General features: G+C 40.1%; 1 protein-coding gene across 4 annotated transcripts in view; it reads left to right on the top strand.

Moving 5' to 3' along the window:
• Positions 1-206: 206 nt before the first annotated feature.
• Positions 207-17,062, top strand: part of LOC123634199 (nuclear autoantigenic sperm protein) — a 35,671-nt gene continuing 18,815 nt past the window's right edge. For 2 of the 4 annotated variants that reach the window (XM_045545542.1, XM_045545541.1), the window contains exons 1-2: positions 593-759; positions 14,963-15,013. In XM_045545542.1, coding sequence (XP_045401498.1) covers positions 704-759; positions 14,963-15,013 — 107 coding nt within the window. In that variant the 5' untranslated portion in view covers positions 593-703. Of the gene's footprint in view, positions 415-590; positions 760-14,962; positions 15,014-17,062 lie in introns of those variants that run through there. The other 2 variants (XM_045545539.1, XM_045545540.1) reach the window with 2 other exon arrangements.

Raw genomic sequence — 17,062 nt, 5'->3', positions numbered from 1 at the left:
GGGCGGGTTCAGAAGGAGGAGCCAGCCTCTTCCCGCCGCGGCCCAGAGCTTTGAATCAAGCGCGGTAGTTTCAGCTGTAGCCAATCCTAGAACAGCATCTTCTTGCGTCAGTTGTTGCTGGGGGCCAGAGCCACGCGTCTCTTACCGAGATCAGTTCTAGCTGTTGCTGCTGTACCCGTGCTCGGCTCTCGCGTGTCCGTCCGTTACGACTGACAGGACAGACAGAAAGTCTCAAGTCACTTTCCCCAGTATCCAGGCGGGAAGAGGATCCTCGGCTACTCGCTCCAAATATGCAGAACAGCACTGGCTTCCCTTTCTGTGGAAGCCGAAGGCTGGCGTCCTGTCAGGAGTTGTAGTATCAAGATTCCAGTTATTACGCGACTTGCTAGAGAAACAGGAAGTAGCTTTTTTCGGGTAAGGCGTGCCAGAGAGGAAAGGTACCCCGCGGAGCCATACAGCGAGGGCGGGGGAATGGGCTGTCCTTGGGATAGAGAGGGGTTGAGTCCTGGCCCTTTAAACCTGGGGGGGAGGATCCGGAAGTGGATGGGCGGGGCGAAGGGCCCTCGTATATAAGTGGGCCCTAGCCGCGCGGAGTCTCCAATCTGCCATTTTCTGTCCCTGAGTAAGTCTCTGGCGTCCCAAATTCCTTCTGTTTTCCTCACAGGCTCTATTCCATCTACTGGCTCACCACTTCAGGGGAACCATGGCCACAGACTCCACAGCCACTGCCGCCATCGCCGCGGAGCTGGTTTCTGCCAAGTAAGCGGGACGGTGGAGAGCTTGAGGCACTGGCCAGTCAGCGGGGTGGGCTGATGGACGGGGGCCCTGCGGGAGGGACAGACCGGTGGGCAGGAGGACTTGCCTTCCCAAGAATAACTGTCGCTGTTCGAGGAAGGCCTGGACACTGGAGAACTTGCCCTCTTCCTGAGTGCCTCGCGCACCAGCAGTAACGGCGATCGGCTGGCGCCCCCTGCCCCGCTTTTCGCGGCCGCCATCTTGCCGGGGGCAGCGGCGGTTGTCTCCATCGCCTGCCCCTCTCCTTCCTTCCCCGGCCCGGGGTTGTCGGCGGGGAGGCGGGGCCCAGGGTTAGGGTCTGCGGTCATACCCCTACTGTCCCCATACTGTTGGCCTGCCCTTCCAGTAGAGTCTCTAGATAACCCGAGAATATAACGAACAGATTTGGCGCCAAAAAAAAAAAAAAAAAAAAAAAAACCTGCACGAGGAAGGAGGCTGGACCTAAGGGGTCGGAGTGGGCGGGGCCTTGCGGAGGGCGGGGCCTTGCGCGCGTGCGTTCGTTTCCCTCCGCCGGCTCTGGAGTAGGGGGCGGGGCCCTGAGGAGGCGGGAAAACTCCATTGTTTGGGGCTGCGACTGGAGCTAAAGCTGTGGACTTCCGCGGAGGGGCGCGGTGAGGTCTTTTCTCCTCCGCCTCCTCGCTCACCTTGTGTGCTCGGGGGATGGTTACCGCACTCTACGACCCTCAAGAGAGCTCCTGACTGTAGTGGGGAGGATCATAGTTTTTTTAGACCTTGAAGGTGTTGACTGTTGCAGGGAAACACTATCAGGGCGCAAAGCGTCTTCACCCAGCGCTTCGTGGAACTTTCTTCACTTCCCAGCAGTTTAGTTGCTAGGAGAATCGGTTGTAGCATGCACGAAGTGTAGACTGGAAGGAAGAAGGTATGATTGTTTTTAAAGTGGCACAGTGCCACTCAGGCATAAGCTATTTTTTGAATAGTGGAGGGAAACGCCACGTCAGTTGGAGGAAACAAGTGCTGTTTTCATACAGTAGTTCTGATTTCCCAATCTTCCCTTATTTTTTAGCTGCCTGGTTCTACTTTTTTTTCTAATCTTGTGCACTTTAGAAGTTAGTTGTCTTCTCTGTAAAAGGAAAGGTTGCTGTGAGGTTTTTTTGTTTAAAAATGAGGTTTTTATAATTGGTTTTCTATAGGCTTACATTTCTGACGATGATGTTAGTACCTTTGTAGTTACTAGAGATTTGGTTATTTCTACCTATGGTACTTGCCACCTTTTGTTTCCTTTGCGTTCATGTAGTTCATGTAGAGGATTAGTTCTCATATTATCCTGAAAATCGCCTTGGAACTGGGAAATAGTTTTAATTTCAAACTCCTGTGGCCTTTTTCCCCATTGATTCGATAGGACCAGTATAGATTGGGCTTGGAAGTCATGCTATATCTATTATAAAAAGAGTTCCTTTATTATTGTGCTTCTCAGACATCTCTAGCAGTCAATATTTCACTTAGATGAATCCTCACCCCTTTCAATACTTAAAAGGTTTTTTTTTTTTTTTAAGAGATAAAAGTATGCACCTAATGTCTCTTCCAGATTTTCAGGTGTCATCTGTGTATAGCCAGTTAGGTTATTAGTGAACTAGCCTTCAGCTTCCTGGCAGGTTATACACAGAGAAGGTTTATGTATATGCAGCTAGAGAAAACAATGAACCATTTAGATTTTTCTTCCCATTATACATTTATTTATTTTTATAGGTACAGTCTCTCTATGGCCCAGGCTGGAGTGCAGTGGCACAATCATTGCTCCTTGCAGTCTCGAACTCCTGGGCTCAAGCGATCCTCCCAAGTAGCTAAGAGTACAGGCCTGCACCACCGTGCCCAGCTCCTCCCATCATAAATTGAAAACTAAAACTGAGCAATTATATGTACTGGTTGTTTCTTGGTATTGTTTGTTTTAATTTATTTTTTAAATTTTTGAGACAGTGTCTCTGTTGCCTGGGCTAAAGTGCAGTGGTGTCATCATAGGTCACTGCAATCTCAAACTCCTAGGCTCAAGCGATCCTCCCACCTCAGCCTCCCAAGGTGCTAGGATTACAGACGTAAGCCACCATGCCCAGCCTTGTTTATTTTTTTTAAATAAGTATTTATTTGATCTACGTGAGTATGCTGTGAAGTAGTTTTTATCTCTGTTCTGTAGATGAGGAAACTCAAGATCAGAGTTATTAGTATTATTAGAGAAATAATTTCCAGATTCATAAGTGGCAGAGACTGGATTAAACCCCAGCATTTCCATTTTCATTTCCTCATTATCCCATCTAATTAGTTTGAGAGAACAATGAAGACATTGTACCTCAGTTAAGTAAGTTGGTGGGGATGTTTAGAAGTCAAGTTTCTAAGGTTCTCATGTTTATGGGTAGGATAAAGAAATAAAGAATTTAGAGTGTAGATAAGAATGTATATTATAATTCCAGTATAACCATTGAAGGAATAAATATAACTTCCAAAACAGTAGAAAGAATAAATGGAATGAGAAATAAACCTCAATTCAGCTTTTTTTTTTTTAATAAAAAAGATGACAGTTTTACTGTGTTGCCCAGGCTGGGTTCCAACTCCTGAGCCCAAGCAATCCTCCTGCCTCAGCCTTCTAAGTAGCTGGGACTACAGGCATATGTCACCTCATCTGGCTTAGAATTGCTTTTGATACCAGCTTCCTTGCTTAAGTAGGTGATAGTGGACCACAATTTTATCATCTGTAAAAAAGCCTCAGTTTGACTTCTGTTGCTACACACCATTTGAACAATATTGCTTAAGGCAATTATGATTATCTAAATGCTAAATCAGTCCTGGCATTCTTAGCTTTCTAACTAATTCTTTCTTAACCTTTTTGTTTGTATCATAAAAATAACGTATAGCAGTTTGTACTGCAGTGGTAGGGAAGAAAGAGAAAGAAAGCTCAATTGGAAAGAGAAGTCCAATGTAATGCATTGAATTTTGTCTTAGCTGTGTTGTAATTCCCAAGCTTCTTATTCTTTGCTTTAGAAGGAAAAATGTCAAAATAAAACTAAGTGGTTTAGCTCAATAGTCTTTGGAGTAAAATTGTTTTTTTTTTTTTTTGAGTCAGGATCTCACTCTGTTGCCCAGGCTAGAGTGCCATGGCGTCAGCCAAGCTCACAGCAACCTCAAACTCCTGGGCTCAGGTGATCCTGCCTCAGCCTTCCGAGTAGCTGGGACTACAGGCATGCGCCACCATTCCTGGCTAATTTTTTCTATATATATTTTTAGTTGTCCAGATAATTTCTTTCTATTTTTAGTAGAGACGGGGGTCTCGCTCTTACTCAGGCTGGTCTCGAACTCAGAGCGAGCGATCTTCCTGCCTCGGCCTCCCAGGGTGCTAGAATTACAGGTGTGAGCCACCAGGCCTGGCCTGGAGTAAAATTTTGAGGCTTGTAATTTCTGTTTCCACAAGTGCTTTGTTTCATCTTTGTTGGTGTGGGGCTTATGTTGGTGCTTACTATTTTTCTGTTGAAGATAATTTCCTGTGAGTTAGCTTCATGGAATTAGGAGGAATTAATGTCTTATAATTAGAATATATTTGTGTGAAAGATTTAATCAGAGTACCTGGGTACCTATGTTTTGGTGGAGTGGAGGAGGAGTTAGGTCAGTACATTAGCTCAAATGTGTAAATGGGAAAAGGATCCAGTTGGTGGACCTGTGAAAAAATATACTATGTTTAGAAGAGTATAGTCAATCAATTCTGAAATTAGGTGGGGGAAGGAGAGTGGGGCAGAAAAATAAATGGAATAAATGTATGTGCTAGAATTATTTCTGAATAAGATAAATATGGCCTTGTGCTGTGGTTTGGATATGGCTTGTTTGCACCAAATCTCATGTTGAAATCTGATCCCCAACGTGGCAGATGTTTGGGTGGTAAGGGTGGATCACTTGTCAATGGCTTGGTGCCATTCCTGTTGTAGTGAGTGAGTTCTTGCTGAGGTGAGACAGATTAGTTCTTGGAAAAATGGAATTTTAGGTCCTTCGAGAATGGGTTGTTACAAAGCTAGGACACTCCTTAGATTTGGTCCCTCTTTGCACATACCCACTTCTCCTTTGACCTTGTCCACCATGTTTTAACACAGCACAAAAGCCCTTAGCAGAAGCCGCGCAAATGCCAGTGCCATGTTCTTGTACATCCTGTAGAGCTGTCAGCCAAAGAAACGTCTTTTCTTTACAAACTGTTGAGTCTTAGGTATTTTGTTATAGTAACACTAAGTCGACTAAGACACCTATTCTCTAAGACAGTTCACTAATCATCACATCTGTTAACCTTGGTAGGTTACATGCATATGCATGTTATTTGAATATACATGTCTAAAAAGTATTCTTCATTTACCACTTTAAAAACTGAGGTACACCCTACAGCTTCCACAAAAAAAGCTGTTAGAATAAACAAATTCAGCAAAGTTGCTAAGTAAAAATCAGTTGCCTTTCATGTACTAATAAAAATCTGAAAAGGAAGTTAAGAAAACAGTGCCATTAACAATGGTATCAGAATAAAATTCTTAGGAATGACTCTAACCAAGGAAATATAAGAACTAAAATTGAAAACTACAAAACATTGCTAAAATAAATTAGACACAAAAAATGGAAAGACATCCCTTGTTCGTGGATTAGAAGATTTAATAATGAGATGTCCATGCTATCCAAAGTGATGTACAGATTCAACACAATCCCTATGAAAATCCAAATAGCATATTTTACAGAAGTAGAAAAATTTGTCCTTAAGTTTATACAGAATCTCAAGGGACCCTGAGGAGCCAAAATAATTGAAAAAAAATCTTGGGACTCGCACTTCCTGACTTGAAAACATTACAAAGCTATTATAATCAAAGCAGTTTGGTACTGGCATAAACACAGACCATGGAAAAGAATAGAGAGCCCAGAAATAAACTTTCTTGTATATGGTCAAATGGTCTTTGACAAGGGTGTCAATATCACTGAATGGAGAAAGAACAGTCTCTTCAACAAATGGTGTGTGGAAAATTGGATATCCATATGCAAAAGAATGAAATTGGACCCACATACCAAAGTAACTGAAAATGGATTAGAGATCTATACATAAGAGCTAACACTATAAAACTAGAAGAAAACATGGGGGAAAAGCTTGATGGCATTGGACTTGGTAATGATTTCTTGAGTATAACATTAAACACACAGGCAGCAAAAGCGAAATGAACAGCCTGTAGCAAACTTAAAATCTTTTGTGCTTCAAATGACACAATCAACAGAGTAAAAAGGCAGCCTGTGGGATGGGAGGATAGGTTTGCAAATCATATATCTGATAAAGGGTTAATATCCAGTGTATATAAAGAACTCCTGTGACAATAACAAGAACGAAAAAAATCAAATAACCTGATTTAAAAATGAGCAAAGGACTTGGATAGACATTTCCCTAAAAAGACTATACAAAAGGCCAACAATCATGAAAAGAGGCCCAACATTACTAATCAGAGATAATTATTTCAATGCAGAGATGAAATGCATGTCAATGCTGAAATGACATCACCTCATCCATTATTGCCATGATTTAAAAAACCAAGTAAGTGTTGGCAAGGCTATGGAGAAACTGGAACCCTTGTGCACTGTTGGTGAGATTGTAAAATGGCCGAACTGCTATGGAAAACAACAGTATGGAGGTTCCCCCCCAAAATGAAAAATAAAACTACCGTATGATATAGCAATCCCACTTCTGGGTGAAAAAAAAAAGTAATTGAGTCTCAAAGAGATCTGTGCACCAATATTCATAGCAGCACTATTCACAGTAGCCAAGGGATGGAAGCAATCAATTGATGGATGAATGGATACCCAAAATGTGGTATATACATACAATGGAATATTATTCAGCCATAAAAAGAAAGGAAACAACGTCATGTGCTACTACATGGATTAACCTTGAGGACACTTTTCTGGGTAAAATAAGCCAGTCAGAAAGACAAATACTGTATGATTCCATTTGTGAAGTGTCTAAAGGAGTCAAATTAATAGAAGCAAAGTAGAATGGTGGTTAATAGGAGGTAGGGGAGATGGGGGAGAGGGCAGTTGTTTAATGGGAGATTTGCAAGAGGAAAAGGTTTTGGCGACGACTTTCACCACAACGCGAGCATACCTAACGCTACTGAAGAAAATACGGATCAGTGTTTGGCATCACTCAAACTGATTTGTAAACCTCTATTTCTTAACCTTTAGTTTTTTTTTTTTTTTTTTTGGGGGGACAGAGTCTCACTCTGTTGCCCTGGGTAGAGTGCACTGGCCTCAGCCTCCCTATTAGCTGAGACTATAGGCATGCACCACTATACCTGGCTAATTTTTCTATTTTTAGTAGAGATGGGGTTTCATTCTTCCTCAGGCTAGTCTCGAACTGCCGAGCTCAAACGATCCGCCTGCCTCAGCCTCCCAGAGTGCTAGGATTACAGGCGTGATCATTTTTCTTAATGTTGTTGATATTTCTAGTCTACGTGGTTTGTATTGAGTTTTTTCAAATGGTCAAAAATCTCCAAAAATGTTTCCAGTATATTTATTGAAAAAAATCCTTGTGTTAGTGGATCCAAGCAATTCAAACCTGGGTTGTTTAGGGGTCAACTTTAGTCTGCATTCTCAAATGGAACTTCTACTAGTGGGATAAAGATGATAAGTATATAAGTGAGAGGATTTTTTTTTTTTTTTTTTTGAGACAGAGTCTCACTCTGTTGCCCGGGCTAGAGTGAGTGCCATGGCGTCAGCCTAGCTCACAGCAACCTCAAACTCCTGGGCTTGAGCAATCCTCCTGCCTCAGCCTCCTGAGTAGCTGAGACTACAGGCATGTACCACCATGCCCGGCTAATTTTTTCTATATATATATATACATATATATATACATATGTATATATATATATATATATATATATATATGTTTTTAGCTGTCCGTATAATTTCTATTTTTAGTAGAGACGGGGTCTCGCTCTTGTTCAGGCTGGTCTCGAACTCCTGAGCTCAAACAATCCGCCTGCTTCGGCCTCCCAGAGTGCTAGGATTACAGGCCTGAGCCACCGCGCCTGGCCGTGAGAGGATATTAGTGATAAGTGTTTGGTAGATAATTATTTCAATGTGCCCTATTTTAAGGTTAATGTGAAAGCTTTTTTTTTTTTTTTTTTTTTTTGAGACAGAGTCTCGCTCTGTTACCCAAGCTAGAGTGCCATGGAGTCAGGCTAGCTCACAGCAACCTCAAACTCCTGGGCACCAGTGATCCTCCTGCCTCAGCCTCCCAAGTAGCTGGGACTATAGGTGTGAGCCACCTGATGTGAAAGTTAATTGGGTGGTTATATCATTTTTTTTAATTAAAAAAATATTTTTGTAGAGACGGGGTCTTGCTATGTTGCCCATGCTAGTCTTGAACTTCTGGACACGAGATCCTCTTGCCTCAGCCTCACAAAGTGCTGGATTACAGGCATGAGTCACCATGCCTGGCTGGGTGGTTATTTTACGTAGGTGGTCAGGGATGGCTCCAATAAGATAAATGACAATGGGAGGCCCCCTCTAGCAGGGAAATTTCAATGGATATGGATGCAAGTGAGTTGGCAGTTTTGGTGCTTGAGGAAGGGGGATTTCCTGCCTGATTGTGTTTGCTCAATGAAGAGTGAGGCAAGGCCTGCTTGGAAGTAAGGTGGAATATGATGTAGGAGATTTGAGGAGAGGTAGAAGTGGGAAATAGTCATTTTAGTGTGTCAAAAGACAAATATTCTATGAGAAATGTTATAGGATTCCCAGCCAATGTTGAGTGCTTGTTTTAGATTTGTGGCCAAGAATTTAAATCGAGGCCAGTCAGGTGGTGTTTGTATGTTTTTGTACTTTGAATGTTCATTCACCTGCTTGGTTATAGGAGATATAGATAGAGGGTTGGAAACTAAAATTTGCAAAAAGAAAAACCTAAGTGGAATACTGTATTTTCTTTAGAGGGTCTCACCCTGTCTCCCAGACTAGAGTGCAGTGGCTTGATCATAGCGCGCTGTAACTTTCAACTCCTGGGCTCAAGTGATTCTCCTGAGTAGCTAGGACTACAGGTGTGGTTGCCCACACCTGGCTAATTAAAAAAAAAAAATTTCTTTTGTGCATCAAGGTCTTGCTATGTTGCTGTGCTGGTCTTGAACTCCTGGCCTCCTGCCTTGGCTTCTCATAGTGCAGGGAGTTAGGTATAAGCCATATACTTTCTTCACAAGAGTGCAGGTTTATGTTAAAGAAAAAATATCTTGAAGATAAACAATTAGAGATTTGCTTTTTGTTGTTGTTGTTGAAACAAGTCTTGCTTTGTCATCCTGGGTGCAGTGGCACCATCATAACTCACTGTAACCTCAAACTCTTGGGCTCAAGTGGTCTTCCTGCCTCAGCCTCCCCAGTAGCTGGGACTACAGGCACCACAACGCCCAGCTAATTTTTCTATTTCCAGTAGAGACGGGGTCTCACTCTTCCTCAGGCTGGTCTCTGAGCTCAAGCAACCCTTCCACCTTAGACTCCCAGAGTGCTAGGATTACAGGTGTGAGCTACTGAGCCCAGCCAAATCTCTATTTTTTTATGTCTAATTGTTTAGCACTAGCTACTTGTTTGGTCTCTTGGTGCCTCCTCTCCTTCCCTTGTGGTGGCACTGTCTCCTCTACATTCAAACCTCTTAAGATGGATGTATTTTAAAAACATTTTCTGTATCGTATCTCTTTAGCTGCTTTCCTTTACTTCTTCAGTCAAAAGTCTGCATTCCTAGAAATCTCCACTTTTTTCCTTGTTTCCTTATTCTTTTAACATTTGTATTTAATCTATATTTTACTGTTAGGTTTTAGGGATACAAAGATGAATAAGGTACCAGTTCCTGATCATCAGATCACAATCTAATAGGACAGGCATGTACTGAGAGTGTACAAGTTTATTGAACTTGCTTCAGTCTGGCTTCTTTCCCTTCATACCATTTAAACAATGTTACTAATGGTGATCAGTCATTGTCTAAATGCTAAATTAGTCCTTATCATTCTTAGCTTTCTAATTAGTCTTTAACCTTTTTGCTGCATTGAGACCAGCTATTCCTTCCTTGAAATGTTTTCCTTTGATAGACCACCTCCATTTATTTCTCTTTTCTTTCATTGTTAATGATTGCTAGAATCTGTACATTCCTTATGTCCCAATAAGCATCATATTAAGCACTTAATGAACTTTCTCATTTGCTTTTCAAAACAATCCTGTGAGATATATACTGTTAATTATAGTTGAAGAAAATATGAGGCAATTCACTTGGTAAGTGGCAAAATCATTTGCCCTAATCCTACCCTACTGATTCAGCATCAGTCACTTAACTTAACAAATGTTGATTAAGTGCCAAGCCTTGTGCTTGGTACTAGAATACAGGTAGGATAAAATAGACGTGGTTCCTTTCTTTAGAATAAAGTCAACAGGCAGTTGGAATATGAGTTATGATAGGGGTCATATAGGTACTGAATGATCTGTGTTACTGGGTAAGTTACTTCTCTGCAAAACAAGAATATTGGCACCTCTCAAGGGTTTTTTTTTTGGTGTGTGTGTGAAGGTAGTAAATGAGAATATAATAGACACTACATGTATTATGTCTGGCAGTCTAATTTCTGCTCTAAATTGCCTTTTGAACATTATCCATTTAGGTTTTCCATAAGCACCATAAAATCAACTTATGTTAACATTTAACTCCCTAGTTCCTACTAATGAATACTGTTTTTGTAGCTTATTTTGGTTAGATAGGACTCAGTTTCCCAGCCTCAGATATTAATATAAACATTCTGGATTCCCCACAGGAATCTCCACCCTCCAGCCCCACTCCTTTTCCAGTTTCCAAAAGGTCTCCAATAATTAGTAGTTTGGCCTTCCTAGTATTGCTCTGTAGCAGAGCTTAGAATTGTAAAGCCTAGAGGGCCAGATAGGAAAAAGTGAAGTACACTTGACCCTTGAACAGCATGGGGGTTACAGGCACTGATCCCTATGCAGTAAAAAATTCACATAAATTTTGACTCCCCCAAAGCTTAACTACTAATAGCCTATTGTTGACTGGAAGCCTTACTTATAGCAGTCAATTAATATGTATTTTATATATGTGTTATATACTGTATTCTACAATCAAATAAGCTTGAGAAAAAGGTTATTAAGAAAATCATAAGGAAGAGAAAATATATTTACTATTCGTTAAGTGGAAGTGGATCATTATAAAGGTCTTCATCTTCCTTCCTCCTTGTCTTCACATTGAGTAGGCTAAGGAAGAGAAGGGGTTGATCTTGATTTTGCCTCTTAAGAATGAGCAGGAGCTTGTGCTCAAATGTTTGAGCTGTTTGTGTTTTATTTTCTGTGAATGTGTTTGTTTATGTTATACTCATTAATTTATTCCCATTGGGATTTTTTCCTGTTCATTACAAGATTCTATAATATGAATATTTGCTGAGTTAACCTTTTGTGAAATGAATTAGAGGGAGTAGAATTGATCAATATTCATGGTTTCTGGATTTAAAATGGCCTTCTCCAGATGAATTATTAAGTAATTCTCTCAGGCTTTCCTCTACTATTCTGGTTTCATATTCATTATAAAAATTCATAATGATTCTTTAAGAGAAGTAGGAATCTGGACTTTTATGTCATAGTTTTATAGTTTTAGATGTAGTAACTACCAGAATTAATATTTTTTAAAATAACTGGGTCACATATGTCTATTGCCCAGATAGGACGTGAACATCAGTTTATAATTTTTGATCTCATCCAGTAGTTCTCAGAGTGGTTCCAAAACCAGCAGTGTAAATATCACTTGGGCAATTGTTAGAAATGCAAATTCTTGGACCTTATCTCAGACCTACTGAATCAGAAACTCTTGGTGATGGAGCTCAGTCTGTTTTAACAGGTCTTCCAAGTGATTGTCTTACCAAAATGTGAGAATCACTGCTTTAGTCTACTTCTTCTGACTGTACAAGTACTGCCTTACTTCAGGTCCTTTTCTGTTTGTCTAGGCTACTGCTGAGTAAGAATGGAAGAAGTAAATTTATCACTGCTGAGTGCTTTACAGTGTTATTTAATAGTGTCTTTATTGGTTCCCTTGTTAATTTATCTACTTCAAATTATCTTTTGGGCAGGGCACAGGGGCTCACGCCTATAATCCTAGCACTCTGGGAGGCCGAGGTGGGAGGATAGCTTGAGCTCAGGAGTTTGAGACCAGCCTGAGCAAGAGTGAGCCCATCTCTACTAAAAATAGAAAAAATTAGCCGGGCATGGTGGCGTGTGCCTGTAGTCCCAGCTACTTGGGAGGCTGAGGCAGGAGGATCGTTTGAACCCAGGAGTTTGAGGTGGCTGTGAGCTAGGCTGATGCCACAGCACTCTATTCAGGGCAACAGAGTGAGATTCTGTCTCAAAAAACAAAACAATGTTTTGTGCTGCAGTCAGGGTGTATAAAAAGTAAATTTGATCATAATACATTTTTGATGATTCCTGACTTCAGAATAAAAATACTTGGGAGGCTGAGGCAGGAGGATCTCTTGAGCCCAGGAGGTCGAGATTACAATAAGCTATGATGGCACAACTCCACTCCAGCCTGGGTGACAGTGAGACCTTGCCACGAAAAATTTAAAAACAATTTTTTTAAGCTTTAGGTTGGCATCAAAATAAACGATCTGGCTTTTGTATACTTGTCTAGCTTTGTGCCTGGTTACATTTTGTGATGGAAAGTGGGAGGAGGAAAGTTATAAAGTTGCTCCATTATTAGAATTTACATGATATTTAAGGAAGTATTCGCCAAAGTAGGGAGGAGTTAAGCTTTAATAATACAGAGATTGGCATTATACCAGTTGTGGTATTTATGTTTATTTTGTTTATTTTGTGGGTTTTTTATTAGAGAGGGGATCTTGCTATATTGGGAAGGCTGAACTCAGACTTCTTTCTGGGCTCGGGTGATTCTCCTGCCTCATCCTCCCAAGTAATGAAACAGCTGACAAGTTGCTGTATTTGTTACTTAGTTTATCTGGTAAAAACTAGCTCTTACAAAACAGACAATATATCTTAAAAAGATACTGGAAAGTTGTTTGGAGTCCTTGAAGGGATTTGGCAGCAAGGGGTGAGGGGAGATGAAATAGGAAGAAAAAGAAATGATGGTAGAATATTTTCCAATTTTGATGAGAACTGTAAATCTATAGATCCAGAAATCAATAAACCCAAGCAAAAGAAACATGAAGAAAACGACACCAAGATACATCATAATCAAGTTGTTGAAAACCAATGATAGAAAAAAACCTCACAAAAGCAGGCAGACAAAAAACCCACATTATGTATACAGAATCATTGTTGAATTCTGTGGTTTTTTTGTTTGTTTGTTTGTTTTAATTTTTAAAAAAAGTTGTTAAAGAGATGCAGTCTCCCCATATTGTCCAGGCTGGAGTCAGTGGCTATTCACAGGCAGGATCATAGTGCACTATAGCCTCTAATTCCTGTCCTCAAGTGATTCTCCTGCCTCAGCTGTATCCTAAATGAAAATGCAGTCTTTGTATTTTCATTTAGGATAGTTCCTACTGCTGCGTCTTTAGATTTGTGAATATTTTCTTTTGTAGGCTCTAATCTTTACCTTTTTGAGCATGTGGAACATAGTTGTAACTATTTTAATGTCCTTGCCTAATTCTCTCATCTATGTCATTTCTGAATCTGTTACTGTTGATTAATTGTTTTCATTATGGGTTTTATTTTCCTGTTTAGTTTCTTTGTTTGCCTGGTAACTTTATTTTTGGATATCAAACATTGTGAAGTTTCTTGTTGGTTGCTGAAGTTTTTTTGTTCCTTTGAATATATTTTGGCTTTGTTCTGGGGTGGTTATTTGGAAATAGTTCAATCCTTTTGAGGCTTGTTTTTAAGTTTTATTAAGCAGATCTCTGAAACACTCTTTATTTAGTCTATTGCTAATTTGCCTCCATTATTAAAGGAGTACTCTCCTGAGTGCTGTACTTAATGTCCATGAACTATTTTAGAAACCTGTGTGATCTCTAAGGTTTCATCTCTTCCATTATGGTGGTTCTTTTCCAGGTCTTAGTAGTTTTCTCATGCATTAAGTTAATTAGAACCTAGCCAAAGACCAGAAGGACTCTTCTGCAGATCTCTAAATCTTGCTCTCTATAGCTTTATCCTTTCTACTATTCTGTCCTATAAATTCTAGCCACCTTGGTCTCCTCAATTCCGTGAGACTGTCGAATGTGTTTGGGTTCCTCCTCTATGTCATTTGCAAAACTCTCCAGGCAGTAAGCTGGGGCACTGATAAAGCTCACCTCATGTTTTCCTCTTCTGCCAGATCACTGTACCGTGCTAATGGTTGAGTGTCTGAAAACTGATGTTTCTTGTACTTCAGCTATTTTTTTTAGTTGTCTGAGGCAGAAGGGTGAATCCAGTCCTGGTTACTTCTGTCACAGCTAGCTATGAAAGTTAAATAGTATTGCACCTCACCCTCTCTCCTATGTGGGTACAAAACATTTTGTGTGTTCTTGTTGCCAGTGGTACCTGAATGTTTTATAGCAGGTATGTGCAACATTAATAATGTGTTTATTTTTAGTATTCAAACTCTTTATTTGGACTTTTGTGTTACTACCACACTATGTGGTTCATAGACTAGTGTTGTTTTGTTACTGTCCTACAAAGAGATAAGTATGAAAGTTTGGAATAAGCATTTAGGAACAAAGCAATTTGACATTACCATGACATTTCTATTGTAATTTACAAAAACCCAACTGGTACAGATTGGAAATAAAAAACCTAGGTAGTTTGAGAAGCTCTGTGCTGGACTATTTGGCCAGAATAACCCTTTAATAAAACTTTGATGTATATAATTGGCTGTGGCAGAAAGAGTTTGTAGATAAGGATCCAAGACCATTTCGAGATTCTGGGCAAATAGCCCAGATAGCTTAATGACCTGCAGCTGAAGGCACTGCCTTTTAAGTTGTACCTTATCTCTGTGGTTCGAGCTGTGAAGTTGCTAGTTATTTTCAACCCTGGATATTTGAAAGAGTAAGAATTAAATTTGATTATGTAAGTAGGTGAATAATTCTTGGGTGTTTAATAAATCATAGCTTTTTTATTCCTTTATATTTTTTCTGAATTTATTTAATTTTCAGGCTTAAAATAGGCTTCAGTTTTACTTTTCCCCCTTAATTTTTCATTACAGAATTGAAGAAGATGTTCCTGCTCCTTCTACCTCTGCGGATAAAGTAGAGAGGTAAGGTTATTTACACAGTACAATTAGATTCTTATCTGTAACATAAACTAAGAGCAGTATAATTTGAGGGCAGTTAGTTTCAGGACTGTTGTGATGAAATTGATGGTGGTATTTGAAGTTGTGGTAAAATAAATACACAAAACGTAAAATTTACCATCTTTTTAAGTGTATATAGTTCATTAGTGTTAAGTACATTCACATTGTTGTACAACCAATCTCATCTTGCAATTCTGAAACAACTCCCCATTTCTCCCTCCTCCAGCCCCTGGCAATCACCATTCTATTTTCTGTCTCTGAATGTGACTACTCTAGGTACCTCATAAATGGAATCATACAGTATTTATCTTTTTGTGACTGGCTTATTTCATTTAACATATTATTTTTAATGTTTATCCATGTTGTAGCATGTCAGAATTTCCTTCCTTTTTATTGTGAGTACTGCTGCTATGTCCATGGTTTTACATAATCATGCATAAATAGAAGATCCAGCGTACAAGAGAGACCAGTTTTTTTAATGTACCAGTTTGAGAAGTTCATTAACATGTTTTCAGATTCTACTTTACAACTAACCTTTTAGGTTTTGGTGTAGTGTCAAAGAATATCTGCAAGTTCCCTGAAAAGGTTTTTTAAATATTCTCCTTTCCACCTACATATCTGTGTGACATTAGACATTCTTACACAGATCAAAACCAGATCAAAACAGATTGAATGCAGAATAGTGGCTATGAAAATCCAGCTATCTTCTATTACCAGACAGTTCAGAGATTTGCAAAAATGTAAACTGCTATCATTCTTACTAAAATTTTTTTGTTTTGAAGTTATTTTTCACAAAAATGACATTATTAACATGCAACATTTTAAATTATTTTGGTTTTAATTTCAATGTGGTGAATACTGTTAGAGATAATACACACACAGAGGCTCTTTGGCCGGTGGGGGGGGGGGGCTGGCTCCAGTAATTTAACAGTGTAAAGGCTCCTGAAAGTTTTAGAACCATTGCATTTATATAACACCAACATCTCCATACATTCACAAGATCCCATCCACAATCATTTACTTAAGAACAGAGCTCCTATAGTTCTCTATGCAGCAATACTATTTTTGTTTCCAATGAGATTGTACAAACCTACTTTGTACAAATAAACTTTGTTGACCTTTCATACCCTGTCATCTTTTTCCTCTTCAGTTTCTTTCTTTCCTTTTTTTTTGTTTTTTGAGACAGAGTCTCACTTTGTTGCCCAGGCTAGAGTGCCGTGGCGTCAGCCTAGCTCACAGCAACCTCAAACTCCTGGGCTCAAGCAATCCCTCTGCCTCAGCCTCTCAAGTAGCTGGGACTACGGGGATGTACCACCATGCCCGGCTAATTTTTTCTATATATTTTTAGTTGTTCAGCTAATTTCTTTCTATTTTTAGTAGAGACGGGGTCTCGCTCTTGCTCAGGCTGGTCTCAAACTCCTGACCTTGAGCAATCCTCCCGCCTCGGCCTCCCAGAGTGCTAGGATTACAGGCGTGAGCCACCGTGCCCGGCCACCTCTTCAGTTTCTTTGGTAGGAAAACGTGAAAGATGTGACTACTTTATTTCTCTACTTCCTCTTTTATTCTTTCTTTAACATTCTTTAATCAAGATTTGTCTCCACCATTCCACTGAAACAATCTTGCTTATAGTTATTAATTTCATCTGTATTCCTTACTCTACATTTCTCAGCCCTCTGAGTTAATCTTGTCAGTAACATTGACCCAATCCATCACTTTCTTTACTTCATTTGGCTTCTGAGATACCATTTTGCCTTAGCTCCTTTCCCCTCACTGGCTATTCCCCTTCTCCCCCACCCAACTTCCTTCTTCTTCATCTCCCCTACCTCTAAATGTTGGAAGGCTCCCAGGCTTAGTCCTACAACTTTTCTCTCCTGTCTTGTTTTCTTGTCTTGTCTTGTCTTGTCTGGTCATGTCATGTCATGTCTCGACTCTTGTCTTGTCTTGCTTTGTTGCCCAGGCTGGAGTGCACTGGCACTATCACAGATCACTGTAGCCTCGAACTCCTGGGCTCAG

Source organism: Lemur catta, chromosome 3 (genome assembly GCF_020740605.2).
Source record: "Lemur catta isolate mLemCat1 chromosome 3, mLemCat1.pri, whole genome shotgun sequence".
NCBI classification, from domain to species: domain Eukaryota; kingdom Metazoa; phylum Chordata; class Mammalia; order Primates; family Lemuridae; genus Lemur; species Lemur catta.
Note: the sequence above shows the minus strand (reverse complement) of the source record. Positions and strands in the feature narration are given on the sequence as shown.